This window comes from Staurois parvus, unplaced genomic scaffold (genome assembly GCF_062004578.1).
Source record: "Staurois parvus isolate SC_StPar_1 unplaced genomic scaffold, SC_StPar_1.0 ptg000783l, whole genome shotgun sequence".
NCBI classification, from domain to species: domain Eukaryota; kingdom Metazoa; phylum Chordata; class Amphibia; order Anura; family Ranidae; genus Staurois; species Staurois parvus.
In genome coordinates, this window is record NW_028318579.1 from 3,307,641 (window position 1) to 3,324,498 (window position 16,858).

General features: G+C 43.6%; 1 protein-coding gene across 1 annotated transcript in view; it reads left to right on the plus strand.

The window, feature by feature from the left end:
• The window catches only part of COL22A1 (collagen type XXII alpha 1 chain), a 665,084-nt gene extending 650,249 nt beyond the window's left edge, over positions 1-14,835 (plus strand). The window contains exons 64-65 of the mRNA XM_089654647.1: positions 3,019-3,096; positions 4,570-14,835. Of these exons, the coding sequence (XP_089510773.1) occupies positions 3,019-3,096; positions 4,570-4,757 (266 nt within the window). The 3' untranslated portion in view covers positions 4,758-14,835. The remainder of the gene's footprint in view (positions 1-3,018; positions 3,097-4,569) is intronic.
• The last annotated feature ends 2,023 nt before the right edge of the window (positions 14,836-16,858 follow it).

Genomic DNA, 16,858 nt, shown 5'->3' on the forward strand with positions numbered 1-16,858 from the left:
GGAGATGACCAGAGACTGCAGACACAATACAGGAGATGACCATAGACTGAAGACATAGTACAGGAGATGACCAGAGACTGCAGACATAGTACAGGAGATGACCAGAGACTGCAGACATAGTACAGGAGATGACCAGGGACTGTAGACATAGTACAGGAGATGACCAGAGATTACGGACATACAACAGGAGATAAACAAAGACTGCAGACATACTACAGGAGATGACCAGAGACTGCAGACATGTTACAGGAGATGACCAGAGACTGCAGACATAGTACAGGAGATGACCAGAGACTACAGACATAGTACAGGAGATGACCAGAGACTGCAGACATAGTACAGGAGATGACCAGAGACTACAGACATAGTACAGGAGATGACCAGAGACTGCAGACACAATACAGGAGATGACCATAGACTGAAGACATAGTACAGGAGATGACCAGAGACTGCAGACATAGTACAGGAGATGACCAGGGACTGTAGACATAGTACAGGAGATGACCAGAGACTGCAGACACAATACAGGAGATGACCAGAGACAGCAGACGTAGTACAGGAGATGACCAGAGACTGCAGACACAATACAGGAGATGACCAGAGACAGCAGACATAGTACAGGAGATGACCAGAGACTGCAGACACAATACAGGAGATGACCATAGACTGAAGACATAGTACAGGAGATGACCAGAGACTGCAGACACAATACAGGAGATGACCATAGACTGAAGACATAGTACAGGAGATGACCAGAGACTGCAGACACAATACAGGAGATGACCAGAGACTGCGGACACAGTACAGGAGATGACCAGAGACTGCGGACACAGTACAGGAGATGACCAGGGACTGTAGACATAGTACAGGAGATGACCAGAGATTACGGACATACTACAGGAGATAAACAAAGACTGCAGACATACTACAGGAGATGACCAGAGACTGCAGACATAGTACAGGAGATGACCAGAGACTGCAGACATAGTACACGAGATGACCAGAGACTGCACACATAGTACAGGAGATGACCAGAGACTGCAGACATAGTACAGGAGATGACCAGAGACTGAGGACATAGTACAGGAGATGACCAGAGACTGCAGACATAGTACAGGAGATGACCAGAGACTGCGGACATAGTACAGGAGATGACCAGAGACTGCGGACATAGTACAGGAGATGACCAGAGACTGCGGACATAGTACAGGAGATGACCAGAGACTGCGGACATATTACAGGAGATGGTCAGAGGCCGCGGACACAGTACAAGAGATGACCAGAGACTGGGGGATGGCCAGAGACTGCAGACACAGTACAGGGGATGATTAGAGACTGCAGACATAGTACAGGAGATGACCAGAGACTGCAGACATAGTACAGGAGATGACCAGAGACTGCAGACACAATACAGGAGATGACCATAGACTGAAGACATAGTACAGGAGATGACCAGAGACTGCAGACATAGTACAGGAGATGACCAGGGACTGTAGACATAGTACAGGAGATGACCAGAGACTGCAGGCATAGTATAGGAGATGACCAGAGACTGCGGACATAGTACAGGAGATGACCAGAGACTGCGGACATAGTACAGGAGATGACCAGAGACTGCGGACATAGTACAGGAGATGACCAGAGACTGGGGGATGGCCAGAGACTGCAGACATAGTACAGGAGATGACCAGAGACTGCGGACATAGTACAGGAGATGACCAGAGACTGCGGACACAGTACAGGAGATGGTCAGAGGCCGCGGACACAGTACAGGAGATGACCAGAGACTGGGGGATGGCCAGAGACTGCGGACACAGTACAGGGGATGATTAGAGACTGCAGACATAGTACAGGAGATGACCAGAGACTGCAGACATAGTGCAGGAGATGACCAGAGACTGCGGACATAGTACAGGAGATGGCCAGAGACTGCAGACACAGTACAGGGGATGACCAGAGACTGCAGACCTTTGGGGAGGAGCAGGTACCCAAATTTGACAGGTACCCGCTCCCACTTCCTCTGCGATCGCCTAGGCCAGGGGTAGGCAACCTGTGGCTCTCTAGCTGTTGTGGAAGTACATTTCCCATGAGGCATTGCAAAGATTAAAAAACCGACACAGTTATGACTTGCAGAGGCATGATGGAACTTGTAGTCCTGTGGCTCTCAGGTTGCCTACCCCTGGCCTAGGCGATCGGAAACAGAAGTTATCCTCCCCCTCTCCCTCCCCGTAGTCTTCTGGGACACGTGACAGATTCCAGAACACTACGGGGAAATTCACAAAGCGCAGTGGGCACCCGGCTGTGAAGCCGCAAGCTGTCACAGCCGGGTGCCCATACTGCCCACTACTTTTTTTGACTGATTTCTGAACTGTCAAAATTTTTACAAAATTACAGTTATTCTTTAAAATGGACCTTGCAGTAAAATGCAAAGTTAAATTCAACGGTCATGGCCCACTCTGAATGTAAAAATCAGGTAATGTTACTAGTTACAAAATGTACCTATAAAGATAAAAAGTTAGATTTATTCTTACCTTACCCCCATCTTCTGCCCATGGTGCCTAGGTGAGGACGATGTCACATTCCTTCTGGCGAGATCCTGGGGAATACAGAGCAGCCTAATTTTTGTGAGAAGAGGCTCGTGCAATGGACTTCTCTAGAGTTTTTGCTAGCTCTGAATTCCCCACAAATCTTCCTAGTAGGACAGTGACATCCTGCCCAGAGTTGGAGAAGAGAGGGGTACGGTAAGCATCTAACATTTTTTCTTTACAGGTATTTTGGAGATTTTTAAAGGTGAAGGGGGCCCGGACCTTGTATGTGGACCTTACATTGTTCTGCATGGTCTGCTTCCACCTTGTTCCACCAGACTCTCTATATTCCCATAAAACAAACTTACATGTTACTATAATATGTTTTTATAATTCATTAGATTGATTACATTCATTCTATTCTTGTGTTCTGAGCCTCTAAGACCAATAAAATCTTTGACATATCTGGTATATGGTGTGTTGTATTTTGCAGGTGAAAGGGGAGCTAAGGGTGAGAGAGGAGAATTCGGAGTTGGACAGAGAGGTGAAATAGGTCCTCCAGGAATCCCAGGTAGGTCACCATTTTTTTCTGTGAACCTAGAAACATCAAGAAGAACCACTCCAAGCGCTAGCATGTGATAATTCGGGAGGCTCCTATGCTAGAGGGTGACAGCATCCAATAGGGCTTACTTGGCCATGCCTCTCTAATGTGTTTTTACCCTCTTACAGGCTTAGCCATAGAGGTCCTCTATGAAACTGCAAAAAAATGGTCTAGGAGACTTACCACTCTCTACTCTATTCAAAACTACAAAAAAAGGAAAAAACTTTAAAGTTTTTGGGGTATGGTTGAGTTAGGTTTTAAACGAGTGGCGGACAGGGCATGCAGGGCAATCACCTCCTGTTTGAGGGGGGGAAGTCACAGACAGTGATGGACTTTTTCCAGTGCACTAAACCTATTTTTCTGTCAGTTAAAGTGGTTGTAAGGGCATAAGGTTTTTTTACCTTATTGCGTTATTCCATTTTTACCTCTCCCCCCCCAATTCCTCCTAAGTAATTAGCAGCAGTACCTCTCTCCACTCTCTTTCTCCTCACAGGACTCAGAGGAAGCAGTGGGAGCCATTGGCTCCTGCTGCTGTCATTGAAATCCTGTGAGGAGGGGATGAAGAATGGGGCTGGTATCTGTAAAAGCACACAGTATGGCTCAGAATCAACCCTGCACGAGTGCCGCCATAGCATGGGGCTTGCTATGGGGGCACTCAGAAGGGAAGAGGAGTCAAACATGCCAGCGGGTGACCCCAGAGGAGGAGAAAAGGGACCGTTCTGTGCAATACCAAGTATAACATGTTTATTTTCTTAGGGAAAAATATGGGAAGCTTTACAATTTCTTTAATTTGCAACACGTTCTCTTGAAACCTATTATCTTCTCTGGAAAACCCTTAGAATGCTCCAAATCCTGTAAAAAAAATGTGAAAATTGAATCCCAGTATTAACGATACCATTCACTACTCTATTTGAACCCCCCCAAAAAAAAACCTTGGCTAGGCTATAAAAAGCTTCAGAGTCATGGGGGTATGTTGGGTTTTAGGTTTTGGAAGAGTGGACAGACAGGACATGCAGGGCAATGACTTTAGAGCACCAGTAACCCTGCACTAAAAACTAGCATTGCTGGGTCCTTGCTTCAAAGCATCACGTACCAGTACGTTTATTTCAAGAGCTGAAAGCTAAATACACATACTCTACTCATAGCTCTACTGGTATGGAACCAACACGCCTTCAAGTGTATGGAACCAACAAGCCCTCAGTGAATTTGCCACAGCTGCATACTGCTAAAGTTGTTTTTCAAACTACTTCCTGTTTGCGGGTGGGGGTCACAGACAGTAATGGACCTTTGCCAGAATTACAAAATGTATTGCTCTGTTAATTACATTGCAACAGGTTCCCTTGACGTGTTTTCTCATCTCCAGAAACCCTTTAAAATACTCAGAACCTTGGAAATTATTTTTGAAAGATTGAATCCCAATATTAAACATATTCTTTCTTTTAGGTATTCCCGGAGAACCTGGCTATGCCAAAGATGGAATCCCAGGTATCTCAGGTCCTCAAGGTGAACCAGGGATACCAGGACTTGCTGGAGCTCAAGGCCCTCCAGGCCCCAATGGACAGTGCGACCCATCACAATGCGCGTATTTTGCTAGCCTGGGATCCAGACCTGGTAATGTCAAAGGGCGGTGAGACCAATGGAGACTCAGGAACACTTGAGACTGAAACTTGAATTTATTGCTGTTAAAAAAAAAAAAAAAAAAAGATGCGTCCAAAATGAAGGGTCCTGACAGGCATCACCGAATCCAAGGATGCTCTGCCCAAGGTGAAGCAATTCAGTTTCAAGGCATACTTTTGTTTTTCTTGTAATGGTTGAAACCAACAGTAACTGCTGGTCGGTCATGGCTTTTTGTGTTTTCACATTATGCGTGTCACATATTTTTTGGTATAAAGAAAAAAAAAAAAGATGAAAGTGCAATCTGTTCCTTAGAGACATTTCACAGCAGATGTTCCAACACAACGCCTTAGCGGGATGGATCCAAGAACAGGAGATCGGAGACCAAAGCTTCTCCTTGACTGTATACAAAAGGTGTCATCATGCCGCTAGTTGTGCTTTGCCATTATTTTTTCTTGGGTTTACTAAAAGGGCAACTCCAGCCAAAGAACCATTACTGTAGCACTGTAGGGACTTTAAAATGATCCAGCCACCCACTTATTTTCTCTACAGCTGCATTGCATAACAAGGTTGACATTGGAAGTGCTCATGATGACAATGCAGGAAAGCATTTGGGGGATAGAGAGAGACATTCTGTTAAAGGGTGGCAATGTTCTATGAAGGTTCATATTTATCCATCTTATTGTATAGCTAGCAGGGGCGGACTGACAACTCATGGGGCCCCCGGGCAATAGGGGATCATGGGGCCCCTGTGTCCTTGCCCAAACTCAAAAAAGCCTATGAAAAAGGTACCAGGGGCATCTCATGGGGCCCCCTACTGACCCCGGGCCCTCGGGCAGTGCCTGAGTTTCCAAATGGTCAGTCCGCCCCTGATAGCTAGTAGTATTGAGTAACCTTCAACTGGACTTGTTCTGTGATGACGTTTCTCAAAGCACTTAGTTACTGTGCATATCAGGAAGATACCCCAGCATTTATATCCACACGGGTATCTCAGTCATCCTTATCCAGTCACCATGGAATGTGTCAAGGCAGATACTGATTTCCCAAGAACAGGTTAAGAGGTGTGAAAGTTGTGGAATCTTTCTGTTCTAGTTACATAATCCCATCCTTGGTGTCAGAAAGACTGCATAATTTTTAATCATTCAATGCAGTTGGGTGCGAACTTATCAAATCACTAGGGTAGGGATTTTAAAACAACACTACATGTTTAAGACAGATGGCGTTGAACGCCTCACCCCTATCCTAGATGGTTGTTTGACATTGATAGCCTCTTTCGGATCTTTTGCAAACCAGTTGTCCTCTCCGTCCAAAACGTGCTACTCACTGGGATTGATTTACTAAAACTGGAGCATTCAGAATCTGGTGCAACTGTGCATGGTAGCCAATCAGCTTCTAACTTCAACTTGTTCAGTTAAGCTTTGGCAACTAATTCTGGAAGCTGATTGGTTTCTATGCAGAGCTGCACCAGATTTTACAGTATCTAGTTTTAGTAAATAACCCCCACTGTCCTTTAAAGAATGTCCCTTCTCCTTAACCCGTTGAGGACCGTAAGATTTTGGAACGCCAAAAGAATACATTTTTTTGTTTTGAAAGTTTGTACACTTCAGTTGCTGTAACTAAGCCATTTCATGAAATAATTGGTAAAAAGATAGATCCATTTGTTGTTTGTTGATAAGAACTAAAATTTTGACTCAAACCAAAAAAAAAAAGAGTTTTAAGTTCTTAATCAGATGATACACGCAATTAAAAACATGGGACAAATACGTCCCTTGGTCCTCAAAGGGTTAAGGTGTAGGAATGGAGATATTGGCCTATGGTGCCTGTACCTCTTGTAGAAATATAAATGCTGGGGTATGTTCCTGACACTTATTAACAGTGAAGAAGTGGCTTGGAGAAGCTACAAAATGTCTTTATTGTTACAGAACAGGGCCAGTTGAACGTGACTAACTACTACTACTTATAACCGGAAGGATCCTTTATGGCGGGATCACCAGATATTGTTTTAAAAGCTGCAGATTTTAAAACATTGGAAATGCCATTGTAATTACTTTGTTAAAGTTATAAAAGATTTAAGTAACTGAGTTTACATTTACTTTATTGGTTCATTAAGCTGTCTTCAGTTGCATTTTGATAAAAAAAGAGCGTAGTGTCATCAACCAGAGAGGCTATACATCCAATAGGGCTAAATAAACTAGCAAGATATCATGACTACATGACCAAATCCCATCCATTATGTTCACAATACAGAATATTAGAGGATAGATGGAAGGAACTTATTTAGAATAGAGTCATAGTCCTTTAAGGATATGTCTGTGAAGGTATTCTCCAGGTCATGGCATGGCTAGTCACATTCAACTGGATTTATGTTGAAGATTCTTCTAATGATTGTCAGGAACATCCCCCAGCATTTAAATCCACACAGGTAGAGTAATCATCAAAATTCAATTACCTTGGAATGTATCAAGACAGATTTTGAGTATCCAAGAACAGAATGGGATGTTTGAAAGCTGTGGTGCTACTTTCACACCTCCAATCCTGTTCTTTTACAGTCAACATCTATACATTCCATGGAAGTTAGATTATGGCAGCCTTTCACAACCTTTTTAACCCCAGAGGAACCCTTGAAATAATTTTCAGGTCTCAGGGAACCCCTGCTGTATGCTATTTATTGGTGGTCAGTGGGCACAATACCTCCTACATTGGTGGTCAGTGGGAGGAATGCCCCCCTAGAGTGGAGGTCAGAATGCCATCCTTACAACCAGAAAATGGAACACTGATATCATGCTTCTGGCTCAGCCAAGTGCTGTTGGAACTTGAACTATGCAGGAACCAACAGATTTGAGGTCATAAAGGCCACAGCTAAATGAAACCATAGAAAACCTCTAGAGGAACCCTAGGATTCTACAAAACCCTGGTTGAGAATGTCTGGATTAAGGTGTCTGTGCTACATGTGTTGCTATGAATACTGGGGCATCTTCCTGACGCTCATTACAACTGAAGAAGTGAATTGGAGAAGCAACAAAACATCTTCAACACTACAGAACGAGTCTTGTTGTTGTTTTTCTGACAAGGTATTTGCCATATTTTGGTTGGGGGTGAATTAATTTCAGTTCATTTAAAATAAAATCCAAGTGTGTATGGCCAATTTATTTTAGAAACCTTTATTACTGACTCATACCTATATCTGTTCTGTAGATAATGAGGTCTTTGCAGTGCCCATAGTGAAAGGTGGAAGCCTTTCCAGTAATCACATGATCAGTGCAGAATGAAACACTGCATCCCCCAAAATCCCTTTTAATGTGCAAGTGTTGGAGACATTGGGTAAGTCAGCAATGAAGCAGATAAAGCAATAGTTACCCTCAGGGGCGGACTGACAACTCATGGGGCCCCCGGGCAATAGGGGATCATGGGGCCCCTGTGTCCCAAAAAGCCTATGAAAAAGGTACCAAGGGCATCTCATGGGGCCCCCTACTGACCCCGGGTCCTCGGGCAGTGCCCGAGTTTCCAAATGGTCAGTCCGCCCCTGGTTACCCTAAAACCTCAAGTTCTGTGTGGACGTCTGTGAAAGATGGAACTGGAGTAGAAGGGAAGATGAATATTCTGGGTAACCCTGTCTATAACTGTGAAAGCGGATGCCAAACTTGGAAGAAAATGTAGATAGTATAGTAAACTGGGGCTGGCTGAAGAATAAAGGAAACAATTAATTCCGAAAAGGCTTACATAGCAATTATATTTTAAAATATAACTAAATGCAAACCCTTTTCTTTTTAGTTTTAGCTGAAAAGAGCTGAGAGGGGTCTCTACTCTATCCACAATAGAAAAATGGTCTGTTTAGTTCTATTTTAAATCCAGGGGTAGAGTAATAAGCTGTAATTCGTACTTTACTCCTTACTCCAGCAGTATCGCTCTATCTGTATGACCGGTCCTCCGAAGCTCCTCACTTAGACGCATTGGCATGAGGTTGCGCACTTACCACCTCACATACAATGCAGGACAAACAGCCCTGAATTGTACATGATGATGCCAAGGGAGCACCCACAGCCTGGAGCATCAGGTAGAAGAGTGCCAGAGCTTGACAGAGGGAGGATGTGGAAAGTAGTTGGCAAGCATTTACCCTGACAGTTGTGGGGGGGGGGGGGATGTCACCAATGAAAGGTTTTCTTTCCATCCTGGAGTTGGGCTTTAAAGAAATTGGAGTTTCTTTTTTAAAGGGATCTTATATCAAGGTGCTAAACCCAGCAGGGTTCTGGTATTCAGGCCATTACACACTCTAAATGAAAGGTTTATTTAGACTAAGGGTCTCCAAAGTTTCTAAACAAAGTTTACTGACCAGGGGGGCTGGATTGTGGCAAGTGGGAGTAGGAGTAGAAAGTGTCCCAATATCAGTGGGAGTAAACAATGCCTTAGACTTGGTTGTAGTAGGAGTACAAAAATTAATGCCCCATCATTGATATCAGTGGGAAGAATAATGCTCTATTAGTGGTATCATTGGAAAGAATAGTGCTCTATCGTTGGTGTCAGTGGGAGGAATTATTCCCCATCGTTGGTGGTAATAGGATGAATTATGCCCCATCATTGCTATCAGTGGGAGTATTTGCACCTTATCGTTGGTGACAATGGAAGGAATAGTGCTCCATCATTGGTGTCGATGGGAGGAATTATGCCCTATCATTGGTATCAGTGGGAGGAATAGTGCCCCATCATTGGTATCAGTGGGAGGAATAGTGCCCCATCATTGGTATCAGTGGGAGGAATAGTGCCCCATCATTGGTATCAGTGGGAGGAATAGTGCCCTACTGTTGGTGTCAGAAGGGAGGAATAATACCCTATCTTTGGTATCAATGGGAAGAATGATGCCCTATCATTGGTATCACTGGGAGGTATAGTGCCCTACTGTTGGTGTCAGAAGGGAGGAATAATACCCTATCATTAGTATCAATGGGAGGAATTATGCCCTATCATTGGTATCAGTGGGAAGTATAGTGCCCTACTGTTGGTGTCAGAAGAGAGGAATAATACCCTGTCATTGGTATGAGTGGGATGAATTGCACCTTATCGTTGGTGACAATGGAAGGAATAGTGCTCCATCATTGGTGTCGATGGGAGGAATTATGCCCTATCATTGGTATCAGTGGGAGGAATAGTGCCCTACTGTTGGTGTCAGAAGGGAGGAATAATACCCTATCTTTGGTATCAATGGGAAGAATGATGCCCTATCATTGGTATCAGTGGGAGGTATAGTGCCCTACTGTTGGTGTCAGAAGGGAGGAATAATACCCTATCATTAGTATCAATGGGAGGAATTATGCCCTATCATTGGTATCAGTGGGAGGTATAGTGCCCTACTGTTGGTGTCAGAAGAAAGGAATAATACCCTATCATTGGTATCAATGGGAAGAATGATGCCCTATCATTGGTTTCAGTGGAAGGAACATGCATTATAATGCATATCAGTTGGAGGAATGTATCCCATCATTTGTACTAGCGAGAGGAATAGTGCCCCATTGTTGGTATCAATGGGAGGAATAGCATCCAATCAACTGTATCAGTGGAGGAATCATGCCCCATTGTTGGTGTCTGGGAGGAATAGTGTCCCATATTTGCTGTCAGTAGAAGGAATTATGCCCCACTGTTGGTATCAATGGGAGGAATAGCATCCAATCAACTGTATCAGTGGAGGAATCATGCCCCATTGTTGGTGTCACTGGGAGGAATAGTGTCCCATATTTGGTGTCAGTAGAAGGAATTATGCCCCACTGTTGGTGTCAATGGGAGGAATAGTGCCTTGTGTCAGTGAAAGAAAAAGTGCCCCAAAGGCTGGATAGAGCCAAATAAAGGGTTGCATCCGAACCACAGGCCACAGTTTGGAGACCATCAATTTAAACCTTATCTGGGTGGGGTTTATATGGCAGGTGGACAGGAAGCTTTGAGCCTTAACACTCAGCAAGTTATTATTATTATTATTATTATACAGGACTTATATAGTGCCGACAGTTTGCTCAGCGCTTTACATTAGGAGGGAGACAGTACAGTAACAATACAGTTCAATACAAGAGGGATTAGAGGGCCCTGATCCTTAGAGGAATTTTCAGCAAAAGCTTTTTATGACCTTCTATATACAAGAGTTTCAGAATTCCAAAAAAGATTAAAATGTACCTTTTCATGACATGATAAAAACAATACACAATGTTTAGTAAAATTTCTTGTATTTCATGTATTACCCATTATCCTTCATCCATACCCAACACCAGCGAGGCCTAAGCCAACTACTTCCACTACAAATCTCTTTTCATTACCATCGTAAACCATTTTATACCTTCTCATTATCCTGATTCCCACTTGTCTTCTGGTACATAAATAGCTATTTCATCTACGGCAATAACATCCTACTAATAACCCGGTTCTGTACTGTGTTATTATCCCACCAAGGCCATCATATACATAGCTTTTGTAGTATATAGAATAATATGAGTTTTCTGAGACCGGGAGAGTATTAGAACCTTCTAGCAGAAGAATGGGATACTAGACCCTGGTTTGTCCCAATTTCTGCTTATCGTTTTATGTTTCTTTGGAATATTATTTGCTGTAGCTTTATAAAATAGGACTGAAGATAAGTTATTTGTTGATATTTGATGATTTTTTGTGTGTTGGAAGGCAGGCGTAAGCCTTCCATAACTATGGTGCTTAAAGTTTATTATAAAGTATATCTTGTGTGTTTTAGGTTTAAAAGAGAACTCCTGATTCAATACACAGGTCACATGGATAGACTTTTTTATATGCATTTGCTTTTTTTTTTTTTTTTTGGGTTTGTACTTTTTGAAAAAAAAAAAAAAAGTTAAGTATTATCTGGATCTTTCAATAGCAATACATGGCTCCTGTGCATTGTAGAGTTTCTGTACACAATGTCATTGGATTTAACAGGACCTCTTTTCGGCATTGGGGGACATTTACTAAAACTGGAGCACTAAGAATCTGCTGTAGCCAATCAGGTTCTAAAGCAGGCCATAGAAGGGTCGTAAATCGGCCGTTTTTAAAAAAAAAAAAAACGACAAATCGGTCATTCGATCGGCCGACGTTACCACCAACGGTAAACAAATCGGCCGATTTTCGTCTCGTCTATGGCCAGCATTTAACCCCATAATTACTTCTGTCCCTTGCAGAGACAGGGGAGCTCTACATAAGAATTAGAAGAAGAATACTCGTCATCAGAGACTCCGCTCTCTCCTTGCTCTCCTCCTATCTATCCCAACGCTCCTTCAGCGTTACCTATAACGCCACCAACTCCCCCTCTCTCCTCCTCTCTGTTGGGGTCTCCCAAGGCTCGGTCCTCGGGCCCTTTCTCTTCTCCATCTACACCTCCTCCCTCGGCAAACTGATACACTCCCACGGCTTCAACTATCACCTCTACGCCGATGACACACAGATTTACCTCTCCACCCCTCGCCTCACCCCTTCAGTCTCCGCCCGTATCACCCACCTACTGAATGACATATCAGACTGGATGTCACTCCATTTCCTCAAATTGAACCTTTCCAAAACCGAGCTCCTGATTTTCCCCCCAGCCCGCGCCCCCCCCCCTCTCCATCACGACCAACAATGCCACCATCAGTCCCACCCCACAAGCCAAAGTCCTAGGTGTCACTCTATACTCAAACCTGTCCTTCCATCCTCATGTCCAATCAATAGCAAACTCATGCAGGCTCCACCTCCGCAACATCTCCAAACCCCAGACACTACTAAACAACTTGTTCACTCCCTTATCTCACATCTGGACTACTGCAACTCCCTCCTCACCGGCCTACCTCATCACAGACTATCCCCGCTTCAGTCTATCCTGAACTCAGCGGCCAGACTTGTCCACCTTACCAACCGCTCCGCTTCTGTCACCCCCCTCTGTCATTCCCTCCACTGGCTCCCAATTGCCCAATGCATTAAATTCAAACTACTAACACAGACATACAAAGCCATTCATAACGCTGCCCCAAACTACCTCACCGACCTGATACCCAAATACCATCCTACCCGTAATCTTCGCTCCTCACAAAACCTCCTACTTTCTAGCTCCCTGGTCTCCACCTCCAATCCCGACTGCAGGACTTCTCCAGGACTTCCCCCATCCTCTGGAACTCACTACCCCAATCCATCAGACTGTCACCTACCCTCCTCACCTTTAGGCATACCCTGAAAACCCATCTCTTCAGGGAAGCCTACCCCGCCCTCACCTAACAGCTGATCTCCTCCACTCCTCCTACCACTCCATCCCCCACAGCCACTTCCTCCTAACAGCTGATCCCCTCCCTCCTAGATTGTGAGCTCAAAACAGCAGGGCCCTTGACCCCCTCGTGTATTGTTTTGTTACTGTATTGTCTCATGTACTGTCCCCCACTATAATCTACAGCGCTGAGCAAACCTTTTAGCACTATATAAATACTATACAATAATAATATAATAAAAAGAAGAAGAATTCCAGTCCGCTATTATATTTTAAATGAAAAGTATTGCGGTTGCAACAATGTATCCATTTGTATCCATTTCGGATACAGATGGTTTTATTCGGATACAAATGGATACATTGTTGCAACCGCAAGACTTTTTCATATAAAATTTAATAGCTGACTGGAATTCTTCTTCTTCTTCTTCCTTCTTCTTCTTCTTCTTCTTCTTCTTCTTCTTCTTCTTTCTTCCTCTTCTTCTTTCTTCCTCTTCTTCTTTCTTCTTCTTCTTCTTCCTTCTTCTTTCTTCCGCTTTTTTCTTCTTCTTCTTTCTTCTTCCTTCTTCTTTCTTCTTCTTTCTTCCTCTTCTTCTTTCTTCTTCTTCCTTCTTCTTCTTCTTCTTCTTCTTCTTCCTTCTTCTTCTTCTTCCTTCTTCCTTCTTCTTCTTCTTCCTTCTTCTTCTTCTTCCTTCTTCTTCTTCTTCCTTCTTCTTCTTCTTCCTTCTTCTTCTTCCTTCTTCTTCTTCTTCCTTCTTCTTCTTCTTCCTTCTTCTTCTTCTTCTTCCTCCTTCTTCTTCTTCCTCCTTCTTCTTCTTCCTTCTTCTTCCTTCTTCTTCCTTCTTCCTTCTTCTTCTTCTTCCTTCTTCTTCTTCCTCCTTCTTCTTCTTCTTCCTTCTTCTTCTTCTTCCTTCTTCTTCTTCTTCCTTCTTCTTCTTCTTCCTTCTTCTTCTTCTTCCTTCTTCTTCCTTCTTCCTTCTTCTTCCTTCTTCCTTCTTCCTTCTTCTTCTTCCTTCCTTCTTCTTCTTTCTTCCTCCTTCTTCTTCTTTCTTCTTCTTCTTCTTTCTTCTTCTTCTTTCTTCTTCTTCTTCTTCTTCTTCTTTCTTCTTCTTCCAGATCACGGCTCATGCGCAGATTTTTTTTATCGGTAAAACAATCGATCAATTTGCCCATTATTGCCGGGGAAATTGGGCAATCGTCAAAATCGGCCACAAATTTTCCAACATGCCCGATGAAAAAAAAAAATGTGCAAAAAGCCCAAAAAACGGCCGACCGATTAACCCACTAACGGTGCAAAAATCTGCTGATTTATTTTTCCGGCCGAAAAATCGGCTGATTTTCGACCCGTCTATGGCCGGCATAACTTCAACTTATTCAATTAAGCTCTGAGAATAAAACCTGGAAGGTGATTGGTTTCCATGCAGAGCTGCACCAGATATTGCACTCACCAGTTTTTGTAAATCTCCCCAATACTGTATATGTCAATGCTTATACAGGTGCCGATCATTGATCGCTCATCTTCAGGACAGGACCTCCTGTCGCTCTTAATAAAGGGAGACTATAATATATATTTTGCATTTTTATGCTCATATTTACCTCTGATTTTTTGAAAGGACTTTCATATTTTTGACTTGCTTACTGTACTATAATTTCATTGTGCAAATGTGTACATGTTCCCTCTAGTGAATATTTATATATTTAGAAATATTTTCAGCATTTCTGGTTCAAAAAGAATGTATAGTGTTATTCCAATGAGCACACAGGTTGAGCTATTATTGCAGTGTTTGTTTTCAATTTTTTTTTTTAATGTGATCTTTATATTTTAAAACGTTGTTCTTATAAATTTGTGTTAATATATTAAATATAAAGACTTGTGATTTAACCAATGGAGGGAGTTCTGTATTAGACTCAGCTTCATTCCACCTCTTTTTTACCCTTGCCTCCAACCCTTTAAAGTGGTTGTAAACCCTTACATGTAGCCAGTGGTGTATTTAGGTTTTGTGCTGCCCTAGGCAACACAAAAATTGGCACACCCCCCTGCAGAAAGAGCCTGACATTGACCAAGAACACCCCTGCCCTCCAACTATCACTGCCCCCCATACATCAACCACCATCTTCCATGGCGAGAGAGCGAGAAAGACACTCACCTTCACAGCTCTGGACATCCCTAGGAATGAGAGTTGGGCTGTGAATACACTGTTATGAAACCCACAGCATCTCGGAACCCACCAGGTCCCCATGCTGCGTGTGTCCCTTCTTCCAAGGGGCAGTGCTGCCGCCCCTGACAAATGCCGCCCTAGGCAAATGCCTTGTTTGCCTTGTGGTAAATACATCCCTGCATGTAGCCAGTGAAGTAACTGGCATCTATGATACACGGAGATGAAACAAATCCTCCTACATAAGTTGTACCCGGTGATATGCAGTCTTCTTTTCTCTACACCTGTTCAAAGTTTCCAGAAAACAGGGGGCGGGGAGCTGAAGTTACACTTTGCAGAGCTCAGTGAGGAGAACTCTGAGAGCTGATTGGAGGAAGGGACACACCCCCTTCACTCAGCACACAGGAACAGAGCGGAGGCTGTCATTCACAGGCTGTGTGCTGTAACCAGTGATAGGACAAGGTCACCCAGTGCCCAGGCCAAAAATTCCAAACTGCGCCCCCTCCAACTGTTCATGAGGTGCAAGTTTAGAGGATCCTACACCCAGAAGTCACTCGCTTGTCAAAATCACTGACGCTCTCACTACTCTTGTTAGCCTTGTTACAGAAGGAAGGCTGTCTTATCTCTATAATAAACCCTTGTGCCCAGGGCAGCCGCCCCTCCCGTCCACCCCTTGTCCTGGCCCTGGTTGTAACTGGTTTTCTCATAGTGTCAGAAAAACCTGTCAGAAGTGACTCCATAGCAGATAGCAGAGGAACAAAGTAGCCAACAGAAATCACACTTAGTGCTCTTAATTGAGACAAGTACACACTATAGAGGGATATGCTTTGTTCATATTTCATGTCTGAGGTTTACAACCACTTTAAGTAGACCCCCCCCCCCCTCCCCTCCAAAGCAGTGTACTTACCTTGTTCTAAGGCCCATGGCATTGTTAACATAGCTCTGCCAGCTTCCTTATACAACCTTCATGTCTGCACAGTTCAGCCCCATAGGCATCAATGGGGCTAGCAGACAGGGAGGGGAAAAGGTAGTCTAGACCTATTTAGGGGTGTGGGAGTAAAAAGAGTAAGGAAATTTAACTTTTAAAGACTCAATGAAGTTTCTACTTAAATCAGCTCAGAACATTTCAGGTTCATCAAAACAAACAATGTCTTACAGACAGGGGCGGACTGACAACTCATGGGGCCCCCGGGCAATAGGGGATCATGGGGCCCCTGTGTCCTTGGCCAAACTCAAAAAAGCCTATGAAAAAGGTACCAGGGGCATCTCATGGGGCCCCCTACCGATCCCGGGCCCTCGGGCAGTGCCCGAGTTTCCAAATGGTCAGTCCGCCCCTGCTTACAGATCGTTTTCTATAGACAGCAGCCTCAGCTTGGGTAGAACAATCTATCCACTGGCAGGATGCAGTAGAGAAGGATCCATGTTCTCTATGTGGAAGCAATGGTCCAGCAGTGGTCCTTCTACAGAGGTCCTCCACACCCCTGATAATGTATACATATTAGATCTGCAATCAGAACATTTCATTCTTTATGTTGATATGCAATATGGCTGACAACAGACAAACCTACAATATATTACAAACTATAACCAGAAGATCAGATTATGTACAATAAAGTAGTTGTAAACCCTTACATATACCCCATAAAGTGACTGTCCTCAGGTGATACACAGAAATGAAACTCCTACGTAAGTGGTACCTGTTTATCTAAAGCCATCCCCACATGGAAGAAAAATATATTTTAAATATATTTTA